Source organism: Annulohypoxylon truncatum (assembly GCF_022578515.1).
Source record: "Annulohypoxylon truncatum strain CBS 140777 unplaced genomic scaffold F4807scaffold_8, whole genome shotgun sequence".
NCBI lineage: Eukaryota > Fungi > Ascomycota > Sordariomycetes > Xylariales > Hypoxylaceae > Annulohypoxylon > Annulohypoxylon truncatum.
The window spans coordinates 272934-299415 of record NW_025953794.1 but is presented as its reverse complement, the minus strand read 5'-3'; the positions used below and the strand labels follow the sequence as shown (position 1 = coordinate 299415).

General features: G+C 48.6%; 10 protein-coding genes across 10 annotated transcripts; 4 read left to right on the top strand and 6 right to left on the bottom strand.

The window, feature by feature from the left end:
- Positions 1–2356: 2356 nt before the first annotated feature.
- Positions 2357–3014, bottom strand: F4807DRAFT_472748 (uncharacterized protein; the record flags this gene model as incomplete). Its single annotated transcript, XM_048003039.1, has 2 exons — positions 2502–3014; positions 2357–2391 (listed from the first exon to the last, which is right to left on the bottom strand). The coding sequence occupies exons 1-2, from the start codon at positions 2923–2925 to the stop codon at positions 2357–2359; spliced, it is 459 nt and encodes a 152-aa protein (XP_047856398.1). The 5' UTR covers positions 2926–3014.
- Positions 3015–4451: 1437 nt separating this feature from the next.
- Positions 4452–5385, bottom strand: F4807DRAFT_458081 (uncharacterized protein; the record flags this gene model as incomplete). Its single annotated transcript, XM_048001147.1, has 3 exons — positions 4452–4468; positions 4529–5227; positions 5355–5385. The coding sequence occupies 3 exons, from the start codon at positions 5383–5385 to the stop codon at positions 4452–4454; spliced, it is 747 nt and encodes a 248-aa protein (XP_047856397.1).
- A 2156-nt stretch (positions 5386–7541) lies between these two features.
- Positions 7542–8917, bottom strand: F4807DRAFT_379943 (glycoside hydrolase family 43 protein). The gene is made up of 3 exons (XM_047995770.1): positions 8484–8917; positions 8307–8424; positions 7542–8243 (listed from the first exon to the last, which is right to left on the bottom strand). Exons 1-3 carry the CDS (start codon positions 8761–8763, stop codon positions 7652–7654), a joined length of 990 nt encoding a protein of 329 aa, XP_047856396.1. The 5' UTR covers positions 8764–8917; the 3' UTR covers positions 7542–7651.
- A 315-nt stretch (positions 8918–9232) lies between these two features.
- Positions 9233–11779, bottom strand: F4807DRAFT_416706 (MFS general substrate transporter). Its single transcript, XM_047997157.1, has 3 exons — positions 10747–11779; positions 10588–10688; positions 9233–10535 (listed from the first exon to the last, which is right to left on the bottom strand). Exons 1-3 carry the CDS (start codon positions 11292–11294, stop codon positions 9421–9423), a joined length of 1764 nt encoding a protein of 587 aa, XP_047856395.1. The 5' UTR covers positions 11295–11779; the 3' UTR covers positions 9233–9420.
- Positions 11780–12330: 551 nt separating this feature from the next.
- F4807DRAFT_450587 (ASST-domain-containing protein) lies at positions 12331–14160 on the top strand (the record flags this gene model as incomplete). Its single annotated transcript, XM_048000145.1, has 3 exons — positions 12331–12741; positions 12802–13932; positions 13993–14160. The coding sequence occupies 3 exons, from the start codon at positions 12331–12333 to the stop codon at positions 14158–14160; spliced, it is 1710 nt and encodes a 569-aa protein (XP_047856394.1).
- A 1514-nt stretch (positions 14161–15674) lies between these two features.
- Positions 15675–17295, top strand: F4807DRAFT_416703 (P-loop containing nucleoside triphosphate hydrolase protein). Its single transcript, XM_047997156.1, has 2 exons — positions 15675–16220; positions 16326–17295. Exons 1-2 carry the CDS (start codon positions 16082–16084, stop codon positions 17039–17041), a joined length of 855 nt encoding a protein of 284 aa, XP_047856393.1. The 5' UTR covers positions 15675–16081; the 3' UTR covers positions 17042–17295.
- A 1931-nt stretch (positions 17296–19226) lies between these two features.
- On the top strand, positions 19227–21839 carry F4807DRAFT_416700 (bifunctional P-450:NADPH-P450 reductase). The gene has a single exon (XM_047997155.1). The coding sequence runs from the start codon at positions 19939–19941 to the stop codon at positions 21325–21327; it is 1389 nt and encodes a 462-aa protein (XP_047856392.1). The 5' UTR covers positions 19227–19938; the 3' UTR covers positions 21328–21839.
- A 134-nt stretch (positions 21840–21973) lies between these two features.
- Positions 21974–23055, top strand: F4807DRAFT_416698 (DUF1690-domain-containing protein). The gene is made up of 3 exons (XM_047997154.1): positions 21974–22226; positions 22298–22355; positions 22431–23055. Exons 1-3 carry the CDS (start codon positions 22171–22173, stop codon positions 22818–22820), a joined length of 504 nt encoding a protein of 167 aa, XP_047856391.1. The 5' UTR covers positions 21974–22170; the 3' UTR covers positions 22821–23055.
- Positions 22409–24597, bottom strand: F4807DRAFT_472744 (methyltransferase TYW3-domain-containing protein). Its single transcript, XM_048003038.1, has 2 exons — positions 23662–24597; positions 22409–23585 (listed from the first exon to the last, which is right to left on the bottom strand). The coding sequence occupies exons 1-2, from the start codon at positions 24226–24228 to the stop codon at positions 23088–23090; spliced, it is 1065 nt and encodes a 354-aa protein (XP_047856390.1). The 5' UTR covers positions 24229–24597; the 3' UTR covers positions 22409–23087.
- Positions 24598–24807: 210 nt separating this feature from the next.
- On the bottom strand, positions 24808–26154 carry F4807DRAFT_416696 (anaphase-promoting complex subunit Apc5). Its single transcript, XM_047997153.1, has 4 exons — positions 25895–26154; positions 25633–25707; positions 25409–25501; positions 24808–25333 (listed from the first exon to the last, which is right to left on the bottom strand). The coding sequence occupies exons 1-4, from the start codon at positions 25920–25922 to the stop codon at positions 25185–25187; spliced, it is 345 nt and encodes a 114-aa protein (XP_047856389.1). The 5' UTR covers positions 25923–26154; the 3' UTR covers positions 24808–25184.
- Between the last annotated feature and the right edge of the window lie 328 nt (positions 26155–26482).

Below are 26482 nucleotides of genomic sequence, written 5' to 3'. Positions count from 1 at the left end.
TTGTAGGCATCTATATAAGTACCATGTACCTAGGTAGATACGGTCTCGTAGCTGGCTGGCGTTCACTGGCAGACTGACGGCTGCCTGGCAGTCCGTAAAATCAGACAGAGACCCACTCAACTATTTTTCATATACCTTGATCGTGCGTATACCTGCTATATAGTACATTTCCCAATACAAATGCAAGTACCCTTCCGATCTAATAATTTCGTGGACGAAAAGCGCACCAACGAATCTTGGATATATATATATAAGCATCGTATCATATGTACGTAGAACAAGTATCTATGCAACTAAGCTATGTGAGTAATAGCTGAGTGATTGTTCGTCTGATTTCACCAAACGCTGTCTGGAGCAAGCCATGGACATTATTACGCCGTACTTACGGCGGACCTTACAAAATACTAGGTAAACCAAAGAGCCAGACAGCAAGGGCATAGTGACGCCCGATTAATCAGAAATCCAGCCAAGTTCCCTACAAACATGCCGCCAACTAGTAGTAGCCAAACTATCGAAGATCTCTTTGAAAACGCTGCTCTTCCATGGGGAACACGTTCATACCTGAAACCTACAAGGTAGTTGATTATTAAATGTATAAGCCAGTAAATCTATGTAGAACTAGGGCTCTTACCTGCCTTTCCTTTGCTATGATATCGAGGATTTCAAGGTGACGCGAAGATTCACCGTTTTACCTTACTAGGACGCCAAGCGCAATCAAACCTGTGGCATAGATGTCACGATGTGGAACCAAATAGTGTGGAAACAACAATATTCGTTGATGAGCAGCTCCTAACCTACTCTCGCCTAGGAGACACGGTATATATACAGGAAATGCCCTTTGTCTACTCTGTCCCAGAGCTAGCCTTCAATAGGACCAAACTCCCATCTTGCTAAATCCCTAGCTACTAGTCCTCTAATGAACTAGGCCTCCGACACGGTTGCTACCCCGTGGGGAGTTTTGAGGTGCTTGTAAAGGTTGTCTTTCCTGTCGAGCTCTTCAGAGTTCTCGTTTAGGTTATGGGGGAGAGACAGTGCCTTGCAAGTTGATAGACGTTAGCAAACCATACACTATAATAAGTACCTAGGTGCTTGCACAGGCTGGAAAGGCTTACAATGAGTCTCTTTACGATGATTTGGCAATATTGCACTCTCGCAGAAGCATCGAATTGTCGACGGGGTGGAGTATTGTGTTCCACCCGACTAAAGATGGATGTCCCCGACACCTGGGCAAGATCGTCTGCAGCGATCTTGATCACATCTTCCCCAGTAGCACTTTGTGCCAATGTGAACCGCTCGCATGTGACGAGCGCGGTTGCCATTCGACTTGCGCCCTTTTCTGTAGATCAAATGATCTGCACTTTGGCAGAATGTCTCCTGGCTAAATAAGCCGGAGTGCATACGCCCACTCAGTCCAGAGGACTAGTAGTCGTAGCAGTAGGTTCTAAAAACTGGTGAGATGATGAGCTTTTTAACGTCTGAGGGACGTAAATACCACCGAAGCGTACCTATGTATATCGACGCGCACCGATTCGCGCATAGGACGTCTGGAGTGTCCTCCCTAGGTAGGGAGGGTAGAGCCAGAGTGTCGTGCGATAAAGGAAAAACTAGGTCCTAAGAAAACGTGAACGTCAGAAAGATATGCAGTCATCATACAAAAAAGCGGCTTATGAGGTTAAGAGACCGTCGAAAAGTCCAGCATACTACTAGATGGGATGAATAAAAATGAATGATGCTTACCTTTACGGATACCTCTATGCACCTTTCATTATTGGTGAATGTTTGTGTATAAAGTGGTCGTGCAAAATGGTGATTTTGTTTACGTCCAAGGGACATGTTTTGGGAAGATGAAGGATGAGATCCTGATAGGAACGTTAAAAATTAGTAGAAAATTAGAAAGACGAGTTGGCCCCGGAGAAATAAATAGATAATACTGATAGAAGCCTGATAAGGTACCTTAGAGTAGATGTACGAGGGGCAAAATTGTAGTGGGAATTTATCCGAATTATAGTGATCCAAGGATACATTGTCTCTTAGGTGATGACTTAAACCCAGTCGTTCATTCACATCACTGACATCGCTGACAGATAGGGTTTAATATGTGATATGGTTCCCTGAAGTACCTGTATTCCAAACACCTAACTTACTGTAGCTAACTTTCACCCACTGGATTACTTATTACGCCGTACTATTAGAAGGACCTTAGAGGGTCCCTTACGAAGTAAATAAAGTGATTGGGAACCCGAAGAGCAGTGTTCTTTTTATTAACTGAATGCCGAGTGTTGATCATAAGCACATGAATGCTGCAAAATTGCAGCTAAACAAACAGAAAACCCCAAAGACCTTGTTCCTCCATCTTTCATTCCTTCGCATAGAACACATCTACATTGAACCCTAACGGCTAGTTAGCTAATTATCAACGTGTAATTTTGTAGAGCTTATTTATATACCTGGGCCATCTTAAGTTGGGCTATTGTGATGTCTGATGTGTCGCCACAGCTCACCCCAGTTGGGGAAGTGTCGAGTACAGCCAGGGAAATGGCATAGGAACTGACCAGGTTCGTCGCCGACAGCCGCGGTGATCTGGTGTGCTCGGAGGTGAGAGGCTAGCTTGACGGGGTTATTAAATCGTTGTTGACATGTGCCCCAGTTGCAAGTGGTTCCTAGGTGGATGGTCTTGCGATGGCTCTTAAGCGTCGTGGTCGATGCAAATGATCTGTGGCAAAGATCACAAACTGGACGAGGCTTGTTCTTGGGGCCTTGTCCTTGGATGGCTGCTGTCGAGTGCGCTCCATGCTGCGGAAGTGGTCGTCGTGTCTGCGGTGGGGCTGGTGAAGGTGATAAGGGGATAGACCAGACAGAACGCAGTCGTGCTGGTGCTGGTTCTGGTTCTGGTGCCACTGCCGGCGGTGACTGCAGCATAGGCATCACACGTGGGTGTGGGAGTTGAGAAGCGTTAACGCTTGTAGCTCCATTCTCGACCGAAGGTGAGTGCGCCGCGCGACCATCCTCGCGAGCCTGAGCTGCCTAAGCAGGCTCGCGAGGAGTGGCCACGGGCTGTGTTTGGCCGAAGTCAGCGGGCTCTAGTAAGGGTATAGATGTCAGTAAAATACTCATAGGAGCATAAAGAAGTATTTTGTATGATTATAGAACAGTGGTAAAGCATAGTATAAAAGGATGAATGAAGTTTGCCAATGAACATGCTGACTGGAGGGACGTGAAGGGGGCAGGAAGATATGAAGGGAATCGAAGAATATCAACAATGCTTACCTGTGCCGCGCTGATCTTTATTCATCTTGGTCCGTAAGATGCGTTCGCGTACTTTAATGAAGTCGTTCACGGCTTAATGGCTTCGTGTTAGAATGCGATAAATATTCAGCAAGGAGTTTGTGCGAAAGTAGGAACTTGAGAAATGTGTCAACAAAAAGGTAGGGCCACGACGGTGATAAAAAAAAGAAGGGAAGTAGAAGTTCTCGGAGTTGTACTGATCCATATATAGTATTTCCTCGTCTCGTACCTGGTAGGCTACTGATGGTAGTCATTTGCCAGATGGGAAAGTTTAATACTTACGGGTATGTACGATACAGCTGCCTAGGACAGCTGGGTTTCCGCCCGAGCAGGTGTCAAGTGACGCATCACGTCCTGATTGCAGCACTACACTTTGCAAACCGAACCAGTAAATATCAGCCACATTCAATTAATTCAAATCAAGTCATATCTACAGAAAGTTGATCCATTTAACCTTGTATCTGATTTTGAGATGGATTAGTAATCAGAAAAGAGTGGAGAATACCCCTAAACCCCTATCTCTATGCCCTATCACCAAGCTTGCCGTCGCAATACCTAGAATCCGTAGCTCAATATTATTCCTAAGAGATGAGCGATTGAAGGTACATATCTACTTGGCTGGTACAAGTCGGAAATCAGAGATTAGAGGGTAGAACGCATTTAAGCACCCAGAGTCTGGTTGTCGAGGAGCACTAGTTTATAATGCAGAGCGTTGCTGGTACAACTGGCACACGAGGCAGATTAAGCGTAAATACGTGTGCTTTCTACGTATTGAGACTTCCAGTATAATATATCTAGTTTACTAGCAGTATCCTACCTTTAATCCCTAGCCATTGACTTATGCTAGTCAAGGAGATAATTCCAAAAAGCACGGTGAAATACCTATAACCTTACCTATGGGGCATGGATTGAATCGAAAAGGTCATAGAGAAGTCATATAAGAATCATCATGGGAATTTATGAAGGCTATGTATGGTCTGTATACTGCCACCAATTGATGGTACCCATCATAATGCGGTCTCTTCATCAAAAAGCGGGTGATACCTGATTGACACTAGCCGCCTCCAATTATCACCTTCCCAAGCCCGTCATCCTACGACCCAATATCATCCTCCTAGAAATTCGGTTCTCTTGCTCGTTAGACTGCGTATCTTGCCACGAGAAATTTACTCGAGAGGGAGGCCTAGTAATCCTTATTAGCTTGATTCTTAGGTATCAAATGATATGGTGCCAATCTATTTACCTCCATCATCGCCGTTGTGATTCTTGAGATGACGATGCATCTCCGCATTGCTCTTGAAGTGTCGCTCACACTCTCCCCAGCGGCACTTGAGTATGTCGCCATCGAGAGCCCTCGCCGCCTTCTCGTGCTCTTCAGTCAGATGCTTAGAAAGACCATTCTCACTGCCGAGGTCCTTGCCACATCCAGCCTGGTAGCACTTTGTGCCAATATGAACAGCTCGCATGTGACGAGCGCGGTTGTTCCACGACTTGAATACTTTCAAGCAGAGGCGGCAGCGCACAAGAGGCATAACCTCGTCGGCAGAGTTCTCGTTCTCGTTGGCAGAACCCTTGCGCTTGTTGAGGGCACGTCTGCCCTTTTTGATCTTGCGGCGTTTCTGATTGTCAGAATTGCCCTGAGCAAGGTCGCCTTGAAGATTGCCAGCTTGAGCGTGGCCAGGTTGGGCCTGATAACCATGGTACTGTCCGGGCTGGGCATAGTAGCCTTGAGCCAGCTGCTGGTTCTGGGCCAGGTTGTCTTGGACTGAGGGACCGGCAGCGACATGACTTCCATCCTGTGGAAAACCAGGCACAGCATACTGCTGGTGGGTGGCGTGTAGCCACTGGTTGACTCGCATGAAGGGGCTGGGATAATACTGAGATGCCGGAGCAGGAGCATAAACAGTGGCCACGGGCTGTGCTTCAGTGGTCACGAGGTAGCCTAGCAAAGACATAGACCTTAGTAAAATAATACGAAAACATAGGAAATGACCCGGAAATAATTTTCTTGCGAAAGTTATGCTGCGACATGCGATATCACGAAGCTGAGAAATATTGAGAATACTTACCTCCAGCGTTGAAGCCGTGAGTGGGATCCATTGCGAAGAAGATATCTGTCAATTTGACAATTATCCTTCGAAGCAGTATTTTTGAATGAGGTAGACAAGATTGAAGTATTTGCTTGGATGATGAGATTACTCTCGAGTGGTTGATGGGTGTTGTGCTGGGTGGGTTTGTGAAGTTTGAGGTCAGGCCCGAATAAAGTAGAAGGCCGTACCTGGGTGAGGTGAGAGATTGTTGTGGTGCGAGAAGAAGAAATGAGTGGAAGTTGACAATGGGATTATATAGTTTTAGATTTCCTTTCCATCCCCCGGGCTGTTGGTGGTAATCACTGGCAGATAGGACCTAGCAGCTATAATACGACTGTTTGTAGCCTAGGTCCTGTCGACGGCCATCTAGGAGGGAAGGAGAATGTGTTGAGAGCTCAAGAATAGTCATCAGACTAGGCAAAGAGCACTGTCACCCCAGCTGCTCCCAGCTGTTTCATCAGTTCTCCGTGTTCTTTAGTTCTAGCTCCAGCTGGACTCAGTCAGCTTCGTCCAGTATCTTGACTTGTGGGATGGATATCGGCCACAGTATCCAGCTGATGTGACGATGATATGCTCCAGAATGCGTCCCATGGGCTTCGTGCTGCCGCCATTGCGGTCAGAGCCACGCCAGTGACTAATTTCTCATTGAGCCCGCCACCAGCTACTGCTTCTGCTTGATGAGCTTTGGTATGGCTATAGAGCTTGTAATTCGTGCTGTAATGTTCAACATATGAACGAATGGTGACAAGCCAAGTCTTGTTGATTAGGAGCCTTCTCTTGAATTCAGGCCTCAACGCTAGATAACTGGTATTTCAATACAGTAGAGAAACCCGGCGCAAATGTGAGTGTGCGGTCCGTAATGAGAATTCGCTTCTTATTAACGGCTTGTGTGGAAGATAAGACGTCACTTACGTCCTATATATGGCGACGTGAAACTATCGCCTGTGTTTCTTTCCTTCTTGCTACTGCTCCATAGAGCATGAGGTATGTTAGAAAATTGGCTATATAAGTATGGGAACACATGTTAAATAATTAACGTTAGCGGGGAAGTGACTAAGAAGAATAACAGGGTAATCAAAAATAAAGAAAACCTACCTTCGCCCGCAATGAATGGGGAATTCATTATAGATAAGACATAAAACTCCTCAAGTTTTCGGGTATCTCCTGATGGTGTAGCAGTCAAAAGGATATTGTATATTCAAGGGTACAGTCCACTCATATCTGTATATAAATGCTCCTGGTGGCCCCTTTTCTGTGAAGGAAAAGGAAAAGAGAAAGGACTTTAGGAACTTCCTAGGAAACTGTGTCAACCCCAAGGGCAGCGAGGAATGACCTGTTGACGCGTCCTAGGATTATACTTGGGTAGGTATGTAGCTAAGTCTCCTTTTACTGTCGCACTGCTTTCTAATCATATTGAGCTCTTTATACAGATGCTGTGTTATTAGTGTAACTGCTTATCATTTGACGTCCCCTTTTCTCTTAATGGGCGCGAAAAGAAGAGTTGCTATATAAAGCCTTCCGAAATACTCTCCCCTAGGCACACGGTATGCATACATGAGTCTTTTGTCTATTCTCCTGAGCGTTAGTTCTCAGCAGGTTTCACATAATATGCCTCGACCAGACGTTGAACCAAATAGTCCCATAAATATCAAGGGCATTCGAATCCTATGAGGTTAAGGCCTAATAGTACTTAACTACTATTACATTGAACAATTTCTACCTAAGCAACATTCTTGTACGAAATACAAATAATTGATACATATTTGCTTGACTACAATGTGCTTTTTTTTCTCCCAGTATCAAACTGAACCTCGTTGCAACTCTGAATACTTTGTTGGACCATAGACCAATTATTTGATCATTGTCATATGAGGATTTAATGTGATTCCTTGTGAAGGCACTATGATATATACCAGGTAGGTCAGCATTTTGCATAGATATGGAGGATGTAGGTGTAAGATCCTATGATCATAGTTACAAAGGCGTACCGAGACAACAAATCGATGAGTGACTTACCCACTGACTCAATGGTGTAGAGTATAAAAGAATAAATAGTTTAAATAGGCAAAACGCCTGGATATTATGTCTATTATATACGTTAAGAATTCGCGTTGCGGTCAGAATAGGGAATATCACATGACCGGAAAGGGGTTGTCAATACATTACTTCAGTCTAACACTCGCAAATAGCCCGTGCGATCAATTACGAACATATGTCTTATATAATTAAATTTATCCATACCTAATATATAACAAAAACAACCTTCCACATGCTCTTTATGCGGGATACGCGGCAGCGAGCGCATCATATTCAGCCTGCGTCAACGGCGTCACGCTTCCATGCTTCAACCCCGAAGGAAAGCCGTTCGTGCTCGACGCCGTGTAGCCTCCGGCGCGGATATTCGTCGACTCGTAGGGCACGTACTCTGTGTAATCATCCGCGAGCAAATGGTACAGCCCAGGCGTCACGTTATCCGCGAAGCTAGCCGGGCCCTCGCGCGGGATATCCGTCGTCGCGTACCCGATGTTCGTCCAGGTGCCGAACAGGCCGCCTGTGGTAATGTCCTCGACGATCTGCTGGGTCGTCTCGTTCTTGTAGAAGCGGGCGAAGTTGCCCGGCGTCCCGAGGTACTGGAATTCTTGGTCGATTATGGGGGTGTTGGAGATCGCTAGGTAGTCCTGCGGCGCGCTGAAGGTCGCGAAGTCCTTGGTCGTCGCATACCGAATCTTGTCGAGCGTCGCGCTGCCGGTGTGGGCGGTGTCGGATTCGGCGTACTCGCGCGATGACCAGAATACGTAATACTGGGATGTCTCATCGTCCCAGACGGCTGAAGGAGCCCAGGCCATACCTGCGGTATCCGCTTCGACACTGCATGGCACATTGCTTTTTAGAAACCATAGAAACCGTCAAGTGAAAGAGATTATTACTCACGTTACTAAGGAAGATCCGGACCAGTTGACCAAATCAGTCGATTTCCAAACGACGATGCCGCGGCTTCCCTGTCGTGTGGCCACGTCCCATGAAAACCCTGTTGCTTCAACATCGAGGTCTGTTCGACAATTAGCTAGAACGAAATGGACCTTGGACTTGAATGATCTGAGTACGTACCGGTGCCAAGAAGATACCACTCGGATCGGGCAGAGTTCGTCGCGAGGAAGATGTCTCTCACGGCCTTCGACCCCACGGTCGAAGTCAGGACAGGATTTCCACCGTTTAAAAAGCTGAATTCTGTTGCGCTGTTGCCCTCTGAGAGGTGGAATTGGACCTTTGGGACGGCATCGCTGAAGGTCGAGATAAGGTATCCGACATATTCAGTTGCTCGTGGCGTAGGACTCGCGATTGCGACGCCGGCAAAAGCCGCGGCAAGCAGAATAGAGGGCGCGTGCATCTTGAGAAATCGGAATTTACTACCTGTCCTGCGTGAACTTTACAGGAACATTCAATTGTCCAATGGCATTTCCTAGAGCAGAATAAATAGGCATCTTCGGCAAGATGTGGGCACAGGAGTGGATGCCATCGCAAGATCTCCAACTGTCGTTCAGTGGACGGAGAAATTGGAGTAATTATAGCGGCAACGTCCGTGGTGATGCTACAGTAAACCCGGTTTGGCGACGCCGTTCCTGACTCCACTCTACTCAATTTGGTATATACGAGCTGGTCATTGCGGAGAACCTGGTCCCTCTCGAGATGCGCTCCAATCCAATCCGCGAATAAGCCCTAATTGGGAAATCTATTTCTAGCGTCATCGATCACGTCTTTGGGGTGCCAAGGGCAATGAAACGAGCTGTAAGGCTTGTTATGTGGAGATGCACGTTTACAAACCGAGGTGGCATCATCATCGCCAGCTACATCAGATGTTTCGTCCAATAGACAAAGTAATCCAGTGTTAAATGTGTCATATGCTAATGCTAATGCTTATGCAAGTTGAACATAGTGAATCCCGCCTCTTTACGAGGTCCCTAGCCAGGGTATATGCCATCCCATGAATAATCCCGTGAATAAAAAACCGGCCGTCCGTATCCCTATCCCTATCCCTATCCGCCCCCTATTCCAAAAGTTTCTCATCCTCCTCACCCTCGAGGAGGATTTCATGCCCGCTCCCTTCGTAAATAAACATCGCAGATCCGCATCCCAGAGCAGAAACTAGGGCAACGGCCCACCAACTTGCGCCGACCATTCCCATCTCTAGGCCTTCGCCGTACCACCAACCGCCAACGACGGGACCAACTGTCCGGAAACCGGCTGAGACGCTCTGTCCGAGGCCGTGGACGAGGCCCAGCACGCTTGGGTGCGGACTGCAGTTGTTCAGCAATATGATGCTAGCCGGCAGCGTGATGGTGCGCGCCATAACTTGGAGTAATTGGACCAGGGTCATATAAAGCCAAATGACGGGACCGGATGCGGGCGCGGGCGATTCAGTAGATGAAGGAAGGACCGCAAGATACGGCGCAAGGAAATACGCCACGGGGAATAGGAGTAAAAACCACCGAAATCCACGGAGAGTTCCTAGACGCGCATGGACCGGGGGATATAAGAAAATCTGAAGAGCCATGCCTAGAATTCCTAGGATGGATGTCGCGAGACCGACTGTCGCGGCGGGCATACCCAAGCCGCCGGTGAATACCCACGGAAGCGATCGGGATGCCGCCTGTTCCAATGAAGAGCGGGGCGTAGATAGAAAGAGGGTCCATAGGTTTGTGAAGGCACCGAGCTGGAAGTCGTAGAAAGCTTCGGTAATAAGAGTGAAGATAACGTTTCGCGTCCATACACGACTGAACGGCAGTGTTCGTCCGTCTCGCTTAGGTTGTTGTAAAATAGGAGGAAATGATTCGTCTTCGCTATCCTTAGGTTCTGACATGGAGTCGGGAGAATCTAAGGGTTGGAGTTTGAAAAAGCCATACTCCTGAACGGACTTTCCGAATATGTATCCCTTTATTTGGGATGCAAGGCGTAGTCCGACGTCTTCTTTACCCTTCCTCTTGCTCGATGTTTCTTCGAGGGCGAAAAACACGATTAAAGTCGTAATAGTTAGTGTGATGGCGTTGAGGACGCTTGGCAGCGCATAGGGGTATTTTTGGATCCAGTCGAACCCAAAACATGCACCCTCGCCGAAGAGACTTGGAAGACTCCTTGAGGTATCTGCTAGCAGACCTCCCATCACTAAAAGAGGGTTAGAATCAAAATGATGATGTTGGTGGTGCGAATGACTTACAAGGTCCAAGTGTATTCGCTACGCTGAAGCTAATAGGGAGTATCAAAAAAGCTCGCGACTGATACTTCCTTTCTACAGTAATCTCTGCAATCATGGTCCGTCTAAGTGGGATTAGATGGCGCAATCTAGGAGATATTCTAAACGTGGTTTTCAACTTACATTATTCCGACAGTGCCATTGATGCCGCCCCCTGCAGCGCGAAAGAATACAGCCCATGCGAAGCTAGTCGAGAATCCATAGCCCAAGCACGATATGGCTGTGCCGAAAAGTCCAATAAGGAGAACCCGCTTGCGACCACACCAGCTAGCATCCGCAGCTTTACCCCAGAGGAATGCGGTCAACACTTGCGCACCGGTGAAAGCACCTTGTAATATTCCAGCCTGACTCGAGACCTGGGCGTCGGAGAGAGTGCCGTCAAGGCTCTTCAGTTGGAAGAAGACATAAGCCTGTAAGGATGCAACTTGTAGGAAATCGACCAGTCGGCAGAGGAATAGGATCGCTAATTGGTCTTTTCTAGGTAAGGACATCCATGTCGTTTCTGTCGAGCCGCTCTTTGATTTCAGAGACTCGGCGTCGCTGACACTGTCGCTATCTATATCGAACTCTCCCGGCGCTGGTAACCTGCTTTCGGCTGCTCTCTTCTCCATAGTTGCCAAGTCTATTGACGTCGTTCTGGCAAGCCGCATCTGGCCCACGCGTTTCTCCATGGTCACCTTCCTAGGTATACTATGATACACGCCAAGAGAAACAAAAATCGTCGGTAATGGTAATGGTAATAGTGTAATGATGTCAAAAGAGGGACATGAAACTCGAAAGGTAAAATGAAAGAAAAGAAAAAGAGACACAATAGAAGACAATCAGAGCGCACACTGATTAGTAGACAATAATTTCAACATTCGGCAAGAATATGAAGATGAATAGTATGGATACAATAGTATTATAACACCTACCTACATAAGGAGGCATTCAGAGAATAATAACAAAAGATGGATTTGGTAGACTCCGAGGTCTCCCGCCACTTAACGTAGAAACTACGTACGCAGCACCCGCCCACGTTATCGCCGACTGCGCGGCATCGAATATCGAGACTGCGTAAGCGTCGCATGTTGCGCAGGCGACCAGCAGCAGCCACTGGTTGGCCCGCCCACAAAATTGTACAGGATGTCATTTGCGCCTCAGGAAGTTATGAATCTGACCGGGATGTGGTTAGAAAAAAAGGTGGGCGTGGAGCCGCCGCCCTAGATTGGAAAAAGATCTTAGCAGGCCGCGTGTCGACGCAATGCTTGATTCCAATAGCATTGTGGGGACGAGTCGACTCCAAACTGCTACCACGCTGCCACGGTCCAGGTCCCGAAACCCATGCCATACCACCCTGGGGCCGTGCTAGAAATCGTAATCACCGTTTCGAAACACCACTTACAAGCCACCTGAGCTGCTGAGCTATGCTTAGAAAAAATATTCTAAAGTAGTCCGTCCTATCATTGGCCTCGACAATATGTGGGATCAGACCAATGTACGTATCATTGAGTTACGTAGCATGCATAGCGATAGGAGTAGGAGGTTTAGAATTATGTCGAAGGGATGTGTGATGGATGTAATGTTCATTATGTGGAATGTCCCCAGTATCCCGGTGCTCATCAAATTTCACACACCCTCTTTGTGAAACCCCTTTTTCTATTTCTGTTGATGCCTTTCCGATGTTGATGTCGATATCGATGTAAGGCGAGGTAATACAACTCTACAATGTGGTCGTCATGGGCCTTCTTTCTTGTCGCCGTCGGCGTTGCCAGCGGAAGACCGTCTAAACCTACCGACGGTTCCTACGATTTTGGTTATGAGCACGATGCATATGGCGCGCATCCCTTAACAGTGTTCAAGTCGGCTGCCGAGTTGGAGGTGCCCAAGCTCGATGTACTGCAGCATAGCAAGCTATGCGAGTCTTCGCTATACACCCTTCTAACCCCACGAGGAGGCGCCACGAGAAAACCGCAAACTACTATTCTTGACAGCAATGGAGATTTAATATGGACTTCGGAATGGAATGGGCAGCAATTATATAATTTAATGGTACAGGAGTACAAAGGTGAAAAGTACTTGACTTTCTGGGCGGGCAACGATGCCGTTGGTGGACATGGCGCTGGCACCATAATTATGGTAAGATATATATACCCGAACTCAACATGATCACAGGGCATCGATAATAACAGACGACAGCTGGACAAAACATATACATTATTTAAAGAAGTGAGAGCAGCATATGGGTTAGATGCTGACTTGCACGACTTTCGAATCACTGAGAGTGGGACTGCTCTAATCACAGTATACGAAATTGTCCAACGAGATCTGACTGAAGTCGGGAAGAATCATATCGGACCCGTATGGGATTGTCTCATCCAAGAAATTGACTTGGAAACAGGAGTCGCGGTATTCCAATGGCGGGCGCTAGATCACTGGAATTTAGTCGATACTTACAAAGAGATCGGCGGCGACGGGGAGGGCGATCGTGCGTATGACTTTTTCCACATGAATAGTATCGACAAAGATGCACGGGGCAACTACCTTACCTCGAGTCGGTATATGCATGCCTTAACATACATCGACGGTACTACTGGCGAAGTAATATGGATTCTTGGCGGGAAGAGAAACATGTTCCGAGACTTGTCGAATGGCACGGCGACAAACTTCGCCTACCAACACGATGCGCGATGGTCCGGCAACGACACCATCACGATCTTCGACAATGGTGTCGATGATGTCCATCGCGACATCGCGGATACCCGGGGTCTGAAACTGAAGATCGACGAACAAAACATGACTGTCGAGGTGGTGACCGAATACTTCAACCCGCACAAGATCCACGGTATTTCGCAAGGGTCTTTCCAGTCATTATCCAACGGCAATGTTCTCTTGGGCTACGGTAATTCCGCAGCATTTACGGAATTCGCGAGCAACGGCGACGTCCTCTGCGACACGCACTTCGGGCCGGAGAGCCGATTCGGATCGGCGGAGGTGCAATCATATCGCGTGTACAAGTACGAGTGGCACGGGTGGCCGAGGACGACTCCCTCGTCGGCGCTTCGAATAAACAGCGCGAGGAGCTGGAACTTCTTCGTGAGCTGGAACGGCGCGACGGAAGTGTCGAAGTGGATTCTTCAGGGGTCTAACAGTTCCAATGCTACGGAAGAAGAATGGAGGGAACTTAACCGAACGAAGAGGACGGGATTCGAGACAGCATTCGAGATACGCAAATCGTATCCTTCATTCTTGAGAGCGGTAGCTGTGCACTCGGAAGGACACATGCTAGGTCGCAGCGAGCCGCTCGACGTACAAGCCATAAAGGACGAGGTGAGTCCGGACCTAGTCTCACCCCTAAGTCCACAACGACCGGCGATTGACCCGACGCAGCTGCAATACACATACGGATTCAACTTCACGGACGACGAGGTCTGGATAGCGCAGATCGCGTTGGCATGTGGTGGAGTTTTGGGCATAGGAGCACTTTTACGGATGGGAATAATTGCATGGAATACCCGGCGGAAAGCCTACCAGCGAGTTTCGACTGAAGATAGTTAAAATATTTAGAACTAGACTACAACATGAATTTACTATGTTTTTGAAGTCATCACCATTCGACTCTTAGTGCATTCCAAAGTGACAATAGACTGACTGCATGCTGCAGCATACTACATAGCAACACATAGTAACCTCTCATGTCTCAGTAGGACAACATCTACAACTCCGCAACACTACAACCCTACAACCCTACAACCCTACAACCCTTTGCCAAGACTTTGCTCTCACGAGGGTTGCTGACTTCCAAGAAAGTCATCTGATGTCCAATTCATTTCCGAAGCATTGCGCGGCATGTCTTGCATGCTCACCGTTCCTTGGAGATGCCGACTCACGATCACTTGCTCATCGAGTTTGTCTCCTGAAAACCCAGTATTAAATCCGGAAGTTGGAAATGAACGTCGGCGCCTTTAATTTCAATCCCTATCACTGTTTGCATTCGCCAAATTGTTTCGATTCGCCAAGACACTAGAAGCTTAAGCGGTGGATCTTCCTATTCAGTCCGATGTTGCAATCGTCGGATTTGATGTTGTAATTCAATTGCAATTGTTTCAATTTCCAACTCTTTTTCGACTTCAACTGATTACTAACGACTTAGACGAGGCCTCCACAGGCTTTGTGCAAATTTCTCTGAGTGCGTTCACTTGGAAATGTTGGTCGTAGCATCGTTATCTCGCAAAAAATCAGATGTCGTCACATCCAACGTGGATTGCAACAGTACGCGTAAGCTATTCGGGGTTTCTATTCTCTTCGACTAACTGACTTCTACATAGACTATTATAACTGATCGCAAAAGATCAACTTACTAGTATCAGTCTAAGGACTACTGCTGGTTGCTAGTTATCAAAATTTTAATTCACATCAGCAACGAAACTACTCTTATTATCGAATGACTAGAAATTATCGTGGACTCGTTGTATAGGCGCTCTAATAACCAAAAGTGAAACGTCTAAAGACGCTAGAAATTCTGCACCCCCCCATCACCCCCATTCGTAGCAGAGTCCTCCACCAATGACCCGGGCTCATCGCGGGATTAAGCCGGGTCCATCACGGTTACGCGTCCTCCGTCCCCTGGTTTCAAAACCGCAACTCGTTTAGCGGTTCGCGATCTGTCGCATTCTCATACAGTACCTAGGTTCATCCGTTCACGATTCAAGTGGCGTCCTCGTCATCAAAATAGTTGCTAAAAATTGAGATTTCATTGGCCTTGCCGCGTCATGGTGCTCGATGTGGAGTTTCAGCCCGCTTCAATACTAGACTTGAAAGTATGGGCCTACCGAACCAGCCGCTCGGAGCTTAGTAGGCAAAATTAGATCTGATAAAACCATTCATCACGCCCAAACGGCACTAATATCGTCGTTACATTGTGGCTTTGCAATCCAATCACTGCCAGATAGAGCTGTTTCGACCCTAATTGGGGTCGAGAATGTCATGCACATACGTAGTCTTTTTATTAAGTAATGTGCTGGAGAGACTTATCGAAACATATTGGACATTTTAACTGGACCTCTTTGCAACGTACTCGTAGTCCTTACGTAGGTACCTACCTAGGTAAGGCGGATAGGCGAGATATAGGATCTATCTTCGCTAATGTAAGTCAGGGGTTAAGAAACCTGTTCCATACATATATGTAGATCTACAGTAAAAGGGGAGCGACCGCGGAGACGAGTAGTTCTTAAGATCTATAGAAGACTTGAGGCTTTGCACTGAAGCATCCCATGCAACATAGATTATTTACTCTCGACACTTCAGACCGCCTTATTCCTGTACACTACCTCTCCTATTACCGGAAGTGCTAGATATTTTCCTTCAAGATACCCCATAGTATAATTTCTGTCTTTGAACTTTCATAGCCCATATACCCTTTTGAGATCATTCGAACTTTCGTACCAGTATCAAAATAGAGAACAAAAACCTCGACAAAATGGCCTACGCCTCGAAATACAAGTCAAAGCCCATAACGGACATCTTCACCGCCGACACAGACATTGACAGGCGGCAATGTACCCGAACAGTTCCCATGAAGGTCCTCCTACTCGGCTGCGGACGAACAGGAACAACATGTAAGGCTCTCCTTCTCTCCTTCACATTCCACCTCCCCCTCCTAATCTAATCCAATTCCAATCCCGAGACCCCAAGAGTATACTAACCACCGCCCACCCCCACAGCCATGAGAGCAGCAATGAAGCAGCTCGGCTACGTCGACACATACCACATGATGAGCTGCTCGATCGAGAACCCGCCGGACGCGCTGCTCTGGATGGACGCGCTGCGCGCCAAGTACGACGGCGTGGGCGAGCCCTTCACGCGGAAGGACTGGGACAAGCTGCTCGGCAACTCGCAGGCGGTGTGCGACTGGCCGGCGTGCGCGTTCGCCAAGGAGCTGATCGAGGCGTACCCGGAGGCCAAGGTGGTGCTGACGGGGCGGGACGTCGACTCGTGGCACGCGAGCACGATGCGCACCGTCTACTGGCGCGCGACCGACCCGGAGCTGCGGCTCCTGTCGCACTTCAGCTGGGCCGCGGGAATGTACTACCCCATGCTGAAGAAGTTCTTCGACACCTTCTTCGAGGGCGACTTCCCCAACCGCGGCAAGCACATCTTCACCCGCCACTACGAGGACGTCAAGAAGATGGTGCCCGCCGACCGCCTGCTGGAATACAGAGTTACTGATGGTTGGGAGCCGCTGTGCCGGTTCCTCGGCGAGCCCGTGCCCAAGGATGTGCCGTTCCCGAACGTCAATGACAACAGGGACTTCATCACGCGCTCGCGGAGGCGGAATAGGCGCCAGATGATGAATGTTGGCGCGCAGATCCTCGAGATTATACTACTCGCTGGCATAGTGCTGTACTTGATATTCTACGTCCAGTGGCGACTGTTTTAGCTTTCGCTTCGGCGTGCACACCAAAATTTACTTAGGGGGTTTTCAGGACGGGGCGCTGGGGCATTGGGTCTTTTTTCTTTTCTTCGAATAGGTATTCAGCTCTGGCAGTTTTGTCATCGAGGCATTGAACTGGTTATAGCATAGGTGTAAACATATACATGCATGGAGGGTTTCAAGCAAAAATGGGAACCAAGCCCATGGGTTCAATTCGATTAGGTACATAGAAAATTCAGAGAATATTCTCTGTTTACCAAGCGTCGCTAATGTCTGCAAATGATTGTGAATGGTTATATCTCCGATTGGATGGGTTAGAGAATAAAAATATGAGGCGAAAACAAGGATGGCTATTCCAATCGTGCTCTGTTCTGGATGGTGGATGAATCGTGTAAGATGATTGGTTGGTGGGCAACTCAATAACCCCTATCTAGCCCCTTTCCCCTGCCAGGGGCATCGTGACAGCAGATGACAGAAAAATACTTACTATAGAAAGGTGAAAAAGAGAACCCTCTTCAAGGCCCAGCCTAAGATCTGTTGATCGGCTCTTAGCTACTGCGCCCCCGCTATTGGGAATTTCTTTGCCACTCTTTTTCAAGATCCTAAGATTGTGTTCTGTAGGAATCGAACCCTAGGCCATCCCCATCTCAGAGGCGCCGTTACTAAGCAGGAACGATGTGGTGTCTGTGACACATCCACTTGACCACTCCGTATGTTGAGGTCGTGAATTTGGTGCCGCCGATGGAAATCAGTGCCTCTACTGTGCTATTTAAGCTTCACTCTGGAGGAGGTGCACAGTGCTCATAGTTAGTCACCGTCTTCACGTAGAAACGACGGTAACTATGGTCCCTTTATCTACCGACTTCTACAAACTAGGAGAAATACATTCTTAAGCAAAAAAACAACGATGGTACGTAGCCAAAACGTACTTCTGATTTTAATCAACGGAGACCACACACTCGAGACCATTCTTTTTCATGCTCTTATAGGAGAATATACAATGGATATATAATAGTGTATGATTACCTACTTACATAGAACGAACGTACCGGCCATTCTACAATCATGTACACACTTGTGATGGTAATTTCAACCTGTATTCCAATATATATGATACTATAACTTCTCGAAGCTGACATCAACGAAGGAAAATATTTAGACACATCATTGATTTAGTCCCATCTGAAAAGGGGTCACACTGGAAATATGTTGCCCTTATCTTGGAGAAGGGTGTCCAGATCGAATAGCCGCCTCGACAAGCTGATGGAACATCTACTGAGGAATTCGAAGTACGCACAGTGAAGCTACCAAAGGCACGTTTTACCGCCTCGCAGGAGGATACTACAAGGCTGCGATTATAAAAGATGTAGCATAGATGTTCTATTAGGACTACATAGATTGGGGAGGTGGCCACGATCGATTGAAAGTGGTTAAGTACCACCAGTTATTTCCTGACTTCCCGGTCTATCTCCACGGCTGACCATGAGAGAAACATAAACAACCTCAAATCAGATCTATCGAGACTGGTAACAGCATTAGCCCGCATACCTCCCCCATACCAACAAGCAGCATACATATGGCGAAACTTTCGGTTAGGTACACAAAACCGTTTGCAAAATACCGTCTTGTCCCGCTCTCTATTGAGCCATTACACAGATAGGAAAGGGTACCTATGTATTAGTAATTATATGAAGATAATCAGTTTAGATGAAATGGCCGAACTCAACACGACTGCGCCATGCAAGAGCAGGTAAAATTTCGGTACGATCGCTTGCGTTGAGCTTCCTGTATTGTCTTAGGTAATGCAGAATACCAAAGAAAGATTGCTGGTCAACGTGTCGACATGTCGATTTTATTTTTGAAATGCCTCTCAAGGTAGTAGGTACCTAGGCACTAACTAGACTTGCTGGAGGTAGTACTTTGTATCAATGACTAGAACTAACTCCGCGCAGGACAAAGTTGAAAGATGGTGGGCTCGAATGTCTCAAGCATAGGTAGGTATTTATGTTAAATTTGAAGACTAATTAGTAGGGGTTACGAGCAAGAACTATGCGACAATGGGACTTACGATTCCAAGTATGATTTGATATTTATAACATGTATATATCAAGACCCTAGTTTGAAATGTGATAATCATTAGAGCCGCTTCAGATCAAATGTGACGCTGCAGAATGACATGTATTATCTTGGTACCCTACCAACCCCCCCCCCGTTCCAGCTACATGTATGTATTGAAATATCCAGCTTGTGATAGGCTCTCGCTGACCACCAATTCGCTAGATTCAATGAGTTACAGGCGCGGCATAGCTATTGCATCTTAGCCTGCAGCTCTATCCGATAGTGTACAGAACTCCCCTCATGATCGGCATACCTTGCGCACGCCACGGCGCTGATTCTCTTCCCAAGTCGATTCAATATTAGACAACCCCACATGGCGCATCGGAAAAGAAAGGGAAGAGAATAAGAAAAAGGAAACCAACGATATCATAGAGCAAATGGGAAGCTATACCGTACTGTATCCGAATATCTTGGAAACTCGACGGATCTATCCAGCTACTCCAGTCCGGTAGGTAGGTAGCAATAGATCGAATTGAGCGCGTAGCGTCGAGACAACTTTGCCGATTTCGATATTGGACAGAACCATTTTGCCGTTGTGTCTCGTTGCTCAGCATGCTTACCCGCTGCACGATGAGTTGTCTAAGGAAGCACAGTCGAGACGGCTTCGTACTGATACATGTGACGTAGAGGGCGTGTACCGTGTGCATGCAGTTGCGGTGTGACCTGAAACATCGTAGCTATCCGTCCTCTTAATATTAATAAACTCTGGCCCTGTGGCTCTCTTGTAAGTCATACCTCGTACTCTCTTTCTCCCTCCTTTCCAACTCTTCAACAAAAAAGACACCATGTCTCATCCGATCCCCAAGCCTCCAGGCATGCCCCTGCTGGGCAACGTCTTCGACATCAACCCGGCCAACACGTGGGAGTCGCTGCGGGAGCTCTCCGAACGGTACGGCGAGATATTCCAGATCCAGGTGCTCGGCAAGACCGTCGTCTTCGTGGCCGGCGCCGCGCTGGCCGAGGAACTGTGCGACGAGAAGCGGTTCCGGAAGTACGTCGGGGGCCCGATCGTCGAGATCCGGTACGCGGTGCACGACGCGCTGTTCACGGCCTTCGACGACGAGCCGAGCTGGGGCGTCGCGCACCGGATCCTCGCTCCGCGGCTCCAGCCGGCCTCGCTCGAGGGCCATTTCGTCGAGATGCGGGACTGCGCCTCCGAGCTCGCGGCGAAGTGGAAGGGCCTAGGCGCTGATAACAACGAGATAACTCCTATAAACGAATTGAACAGGCTAAACCTCGAGGCCACGACTCTGACGATGTTCGGCAAGAAGCTGAACTGCCTCTCCGGGCCGGAGCATCCCATGATAAAGGGGATGGAGGACTCGACGTCGGAAGCCATGATGCGCCCCACGCGCCCGGGCTTCATGAACTGGCTCTTCTACGGCAACAAGTTCAAATCGGCGACGAACACGATGCGCGCGTACGCGCAGGATTTAGTAGACTACCGCAAGGCGCATCCGACGGACCGCCAGGACTTGCTAGCCGCGATGATGAGCGCCAAAGACCCAGAGACGGGGACCACGCTCGCGGACTCGCAAGTCATCGACGAAATCGTATCGATGCCGATCGGGAGCAGCACGGCGCCCGCGCTGCTAGCCACGGCCATCTACCTGCTAACCAAGAACCCAGACGCCGTCGCCAAGGCGCGCGAGGAGCTGGACGCGGTCATCGGGCAGCAGGGCGGCGGCGGCGGCGAGTTCCGGTACGAACACCTGGCGCAGCTAAAGTACGTGGAGGGCATCGTGCGCGAGTCGCTGCGTCTCTCGTTCGCGGCGCCGGGTTTCAACATCGAGCCGGTGCCGAGCGAGAGCAAGGCGCCGGTGCTGCTGGGCGGCGGCAAGTACCAGGTCGCGCACAACCAGGCGATGATCGTCGTGCTCGCGGGCGTGAACAGGGATCCGACGGTGTTCCAGAAGCCGCTGGCCTTCCAGCCCGAGCGCATGATGGGGAAGGCGTTCGACGAGCTGCCGTCCGGGGTTAAGAAGTGGTTTGGCAACGGCAAGAGGGAGTGTATTGGCAAGCATTGGGCTTGGCAGTGGAGCATGACGACGCTGGCGAAGCTGATTCACGAGTTTGATTTTGAGAGGGTTGATCCGGGGTATGTGTTGGAGCAGGATGGGTGGTTTAACTTAAGGCCGGTGGGTTTCCAGGTCAGGGTCAAGCCGCGGGTATAGGGAATTAATGATTAATGAAGGGTTGATGTTGTGAATGGGGACTAAACGACAGATACCTACTTATGACCTAGGATTGGAAGGACTTTACCTATATGGATAGGTCTTAAAACCATCGTTCAGATTAATATGTCACTAAGGATATGTTGCAATGGAATGAAGCCTCTTTTCGTCGACGCTATACTTACAGCCCATTTCTTGGACCCTCGCAACCAGGCAGTATCAGTTAGCTGTGAAACGATGACACTGTCTCGCCTAGGTAAAGGGATATTCATCGTGCCTCTAGTAACGATAAGATGTCGTTGATATATGAATACCTAGGTCCTAGGAGCCCAGGTTACGGGACTGAGTAGAAAAGTGAGAATATCATTCTTCTAGCATTTCATCGTTCTACTTCAGTGTCTATCAACTCGTCACTTACTCGCCCTGGTCCCCTCGATATACGCATTCACTTAACGGCTCCCGTTACCTGCGATTATTGGATCGTGTATTCCTTGCGCCCCAGGACTTTGAAAATGAATTTACTGATGTAGAGTTGTTTGAGTGAAATAGGCAGTATGTAAATATGGAGCTGCACATAAAGCTTACATAATCTGCACAATTCCAACCCGATTTATGCACTCATACAAAGATCACGTGATACTACGTAGGAGGTACATCGCACATTCAACCCTCACAGTATCCGTCACCGTAAGACACGATGAATCTATCCAATTCGCACGGTGAACATTTTCCGGTGGCATCCATCAGAAGCTCGGGAATTATTTCGTACAGCAAGCAGAAGACCAAAGGTCAAGAGCGATATAAAAACCAGCCCAGCCCAGTCCAGCCACGAACCCGACAACCATGGGCTCGAGCTCGTCTAAGCCGGAGGCGAGCCAATCCTCACATGTGTGGAAGGCGTAAGTTTAAAACCCGTTCATCCTTTTTCGAAGCGTCCGTCAACTAACTCGCTCTCCTCGGGTACGAATAGATCCTCGCCCATAGGCGTCTCCAACGAAGTCGTCGAATCCCTTCAGTCCAGCAGCGAGGTGAGCCGCGTCCTCTCTCTCCATTATACACCATAACCCATCCCCAAAAACACAAATACTCACACCCGCCACCAGACAGACACCTCCCGCGCCCAATCCCTCGAGCTCGCCGTGCAAGCGCGCGTAGCCTCCGAACTCCGAAAGCTCGAAGCGCAAGAAAGCGCGCTCCTGAAGGCGGCGCAGGAGAAGATCGCCTCCGCCGTCCCGGACGCCAAGGACGAGGCGGCGGACCAGCAGCGCAGCCGGCAGGCCGTGTCGAAGGAGGTCGAGGCGCTGCGGGCCCGGCTCGACAAGCGGAAGCAGTTGCGGCCCGTGCCCGAGAGCGTGGAGCTGGCGCGCGGCGAGGTCGTCAAGTGCCTGATGGAGCACGACCGGCGCCCGCTCGACTGCTGGAAGGAGGTCGAGGCCTTCAAGGAGGAGGTCCGGAGGCTGGAGAAGGGGTGGGTCGACAAGGTCGTTTCGTGAGCGTTATTCGTTCTGGTGCCGATACGATGATACCTATAATGCGGAATATCTGTGTTTACGACTGTCAAGAGGGGGGGAGAGAGGGGGGCCGGATTACCTAGAGAAAAAAGGAGAGACGGGCTTCTAGAGAGTAGATAACTCTGTTGTAACAATACTCGACACTACACTACCTACGGCATAGCATTACAGGAGCGCTCGGGATAAAGAGCTGTATAGATGATGGATGAACACCCAATTCTGTAAATTGATTTGTGCGTGAAGACTGATTTACGTGAGATTTACATCTAGAGGTATATCTAGGACTTCATCCTCTACATCTATAACTTTAGCATCGTCACATTTACTTTTCTCTAACATCTCTCTCCTCCTCAACCCTTCCTCCCTCTTCCTCCGTCTCCGGCTTTCGGCGTCTTCCCACGCCTCTTCGTTCTTGTTAGAAGGCTTCGTTGCCTCCGCGAGAGCCGCACGGAATCTCTCGATCCTCTTGGTGTTCTCGACAAATCGCTCGTTGCCTATACGGATAAGCGTCCGCAAATAGGCTGACGATACGGTACAATGGATCTTATCACCGCCGTCGCCAGACTGATGACCGATCAAGGACTCAAACGAGAGGCCCATAGACCGAATGGCAACCATCGGGGTGGCGTGCTGCTCTCCCGCCGGCGCAGTCAAACTAACGGCGCCGCTTTCTCTAAACCCAGCCTGCAAGCCGCATCGTAGAAGCAACTGAGCATGTTCAGGGGATGCGGTTAGGACGTGGAGAATCTAATGGCATTTAAGTCAGCAAGGGGCCAGAAAGCCATCGTAGAATAAGGAGCCAAATAAAACAAGTAAGTCGTACCATAGGTTCAAACTTTAAGTGAACCAGCCTTGTAGCCGTCACATCCCTTAAAGCACCGTCTCCCTGTCCATCACCAACCTCCTGGTTCTCCGTCTCACGAATTCCCTTAAGACCCAATAATGTCTCTAAATCCCGCTCCGGCTCCCCGTCCCCTTCGAGCGGAACCGGATCATGAGAAACGAACAACCAATTCCCGCCTCCACCCTTACCCCCTACCCCCGCCAACTTCCTCCCCTCTCCCTCTCCCTCTGCCACCCCATCCCTATCCCCATTTCCCTGCTCCAGCCCCTCTTCCCCATCGCCAACTCCGGCTCCAGCTCCGGCTCCGACACCAGTACCCTTCCTCCTCCCCTCGCGAAACACACTCACCCTCCCCGCGCAGCTACTCGTCGTGACGAACCCCTCCACGCCGTTAATCTCGTCAATCAGCTCCCTGATCCCCACATCCACCGATCCCTTCGGCGAGGCGTCCGTGTACTCTTGTTCCGGCACCGCCAGCTGCGCCAGTATCCTCTCCTTCCTGTGCACGAAGGAGGGCGGCGAGGCTGGTAGGGTGAGGCCCTTCATTTTCTTTTTTTTTCTTCTTCTTGTTTCAAATAACCCCCCCTTTCCTTCTTTTTGCTTTTATAAAGCAAGAGGTTTGTTTTACCCCGTCCGGAGTTTATTTGTGGAGGCTGGGCCTTCCTTGCCGCACCTACGGGATACTATTATTCAGCTATCACTTCCTTCCAAACTGGCAAAATGCAAATTTAGGTTAAAGCGGCTCGTAGTTATGAGCAAGTATGAGTGAGATGGTGGTAATATGAATAATATGGCTCTTGAAGTATAACTGCAATTAGACGCTCTTATGGCAGTGAGTTTAAGTAAATAAATTTTGCAGTGTTCGAGTTAGCTAAATCCAACCAATAGTGGCAAAACCACGGCCTTTCGTGATAATATCCATGGCAAATCATCAATTGAAACCACAATCATTAAGCTAAGGTTAATGATCAGAAACGGACCATTTAAAATTCCTGCTATATGATTTGGCTCCTGCCTACTCTAGGGTGTTCTTCCATTGGGAAACTACATACGTAATAGGCTTGGCAGAGTAGTTGGCCACTCCTTCATTCGCAGTCATGTCACGATTCACGCTATTATCGGTCATTGATGAGACTGTTCTGATTTATAGGCAATACTATTGTCGTAGAACTGAGAACGAGAGTGCCTTGCAAGTCCAAGCCATCCATAGTACCTCATCTCTGTAAATAAAAGTGTCGAGTAACACGTTCCTAAAACGAGCCTCAACCTCGCCAAATCGCATCCGAAAGCAAGGAGCCTCTTAGAATTCAACAAGGGGTATCATGTCCTAACCATTCCGTAAACGCCTTGATCGATAGTGCAGCCCTTGGCACGATGTAACGAACAGCTATCGATGCCGTCACATAGCAGTCGGCGATACTGACGTATGCAAGGCTGACCATCCACTTGCGTATTTCGTGATCGGTAATAGGCGTTACGGTTGGTGCAAGAACATGGCTGGCTTAGAATCCGTGGACCTTGATAGTCTTAGGATCAAGCTCTAGACCGTCCTTCTTGTCGACGAGGAACTCCTGCACATCCTTGCGCTGGTCACCCTGCAGCTGAATAACTTCACCCATCTCGGTGTCGTTCACGATGGTTCCATTGCAGGCTATCACGGACACGTCAAGTTAGCTGTGAATCATGACAAAATACCCATGGTGTACGACAGAATGAGACAACATACCGAACTTCTTCTTGATGACCTTCAGAATCTTCTTTTGGTCGAACTTCTTCGGAAGACCCTGGACAGTAGTCAGGGTTTTACGTCCATTCCGCTCTAGAAATTTCAAGTCAGCACAATGGTTTCACATGATGGTGTGAAGGCGGGGTTGGGGAAGAGGCATCGTGTAGGTCGGTCACACGCCATGTATGAGATGCGAGGGTATCGAACTTGTAGAATACACGTACGCTGAATGCGGATATGGATGTAGTTCTGTGACTGCTTGGATTCACCTGTATCCTCATCGGCTTCGGCGAAGGGGTCTATTGCATTGTCCGTTAGTACACGTTACCAAAACAAGGGATACGTTTCATCAACTCGAGAAAACAATGGCGAGAAAGGTGACAACAACTCGAGATCCATCTTGTAGGAATTGCTATTGGACTCGAGCATTATACACAATTCTCCTAGTTGAATTGGAATTGGGAATTGGTGCTGGATTGCACGTACCATAGGTCTTGAGGTTTTCGATTGACATAAACTCGAATTCACGGGGGTGACTTGGGGAAATGGTTTGTTGAGATAAACTCGGAGTGCAGCGACAGACGACTGTACTAGTGGCCTCGCTGTGAGTTGGGGTGTGTAGTTGTTAGATGTTCACGATTGTTGATGGGACTGGCGGTGTGGGTGAAGGATGTTTTTATGTGCGGATTGTTTTGTTGATGATGGATGAATGTTTAAAAGATAGAATTGACGTTGCTTGTTGGTGGGTGGGTTCAAGTAGAAAAGAGGGAGACGAGAAAGGCCGCAATTAGCAAGTGGCAGTGAATGGAGGGGCAACATTTGTGGGTCATTTTGCAAATCGGCAAGGGGTGGTGTGGAGCTATTGGCACCTGGCAAGCTGGGTTGGCTGGTCTTTCCCTGTCCTAGCCTCACGTACGGTGGAAGATTTGTGACTCCCATGGAAAAATAGCGGCCTTATCAGGCAACTACTCGCCCCTACCGTCGCTTGGCCCCTAACCTTTTCTAACATTTTGCGGAGTAGGCGAAAGTACCCAGAAGTATCTAAGTACAGCGCGCCTCCTCACTGGTTAAGTT

Bases quoted from the DNA above. Each gene is read 5' to 3' on its own strand.
- F4807DRAFT_379943 (XM_047995770.1), bottom strand. From the start codon at position 8,763: ATGCACGCGCCCTCTATTCTGCTTGCCGCGGCTTTTGCCGGCGTCGCA. The intron at 8,425-8,483 runs GTACGTACTCAG...ATTGTCGAACAG, and splicing joins GTGGTATCTTCTTGGCACCG to ACCTCGATGTTGAAGCAACA. The intron at 8,244-8,306 runs GTGAGTAATAAT...TGTGCCATGCAG, and splicing joins TCCGGATCTTCCTTAGTAAC to TGTCGAAGCGGATACCGCAG.
- F4807DRAFT_472744 (XM_048003038.1), bottom strand. From the start codon at position 24,228: ATGAAGGGCCTCACCCTACCAGCCTCGCCGCCCTCCTTCGTGCACAGG. The intron at 23,586-23,661 runs GTACGACTTACT...AAATGCCATTAG, and splicing joins ACTTAAAGTTTGAACCTATG to ATTCTCCACGTCCTAACCGC.
- F4807DRAFT_416703 (XM_047997156.1), top strand. From the start codon at position 16,082: ATGGCCTACGCCTCGAAATACAAGTCAAAGCCCATAACGGACATCTTC. The intron at 16,221-16,325 runs GTAAGGCTCTCC...CCACCCCCACAG, and splicing joins CGGACGAACAGGAACAACAT to CCATGAGAGCAGCAATGAAG.
- F4807DRAFT_416706 (XM_047997157.1), bottom strand. From the start codon at position 11,294: ATGGAGAAACGCGTGGGCCAGATGCGGCTTGCCAGAACGACGTCAATA. The intron at 10,689-10,746 runs GTAAGTTGAAAA...AATCCCACTTAG, and splicing joins AATGGCACTGTCGGAATAAT to ACGGACCATGATTGCAGAGA. The intron at 10,536-10,587 runs GTAAGTCATTCG...ACCCTCTTTTAG, and splicing joins AGCGAATACACTTGGACCTT to TGATGGGAGGTCTGCTAGCA.
- F4807DRAFT_416696 (XM_047997153.1), bottom strand. From the start codon at position 25,922: ATGTCAATCGAAAACCTCAAGACCTATG. The intron at 25,708-25,894 runs GTACGTGCAATC...ACAATGCAATAG, and splicing joins CGAAAACCTCAAGACCTATG to ACCCCTTCGCCGAAGCCGAT. The intron at 25,502-25,632 runs GTACGTGTATTC...TGAAATTTCTAG, and splicing joins CATCCATATCCGCATTCAGC to AGCGGAATGGACGTAAAACC.
- F4807DRAFT_416698 (XM_047997154.1), top strand. From the start codon at position 22,171: ATGGGCTCGAGCTCGTCTAAGCCGGAGGCGAGCCAATCCTCACATGTG. The intron at 22,227-22,297 runs GTAAGTTTAAAA...GGGTACGAATAG, and splicing joins TCCTCACATGTGTGGAAGGC to ATCCTCGCCCATAGGCGTCT. The intron at 22,356-22,430 runs GTGAGCCGCGTC...ACCCGCCACCAG, and splicing joins CCCTTCAGTCCAGCAGCGAG to ACAGACACCTCCCGCGCCCA.
- F4807DRAFT_416700 (XM_047997155.1), top strand. From the start codon at position 19,939: ATGTCTCATCCGATCCCCAAGCCTCCAGGCATGCCCCTGCTGGGCAAC.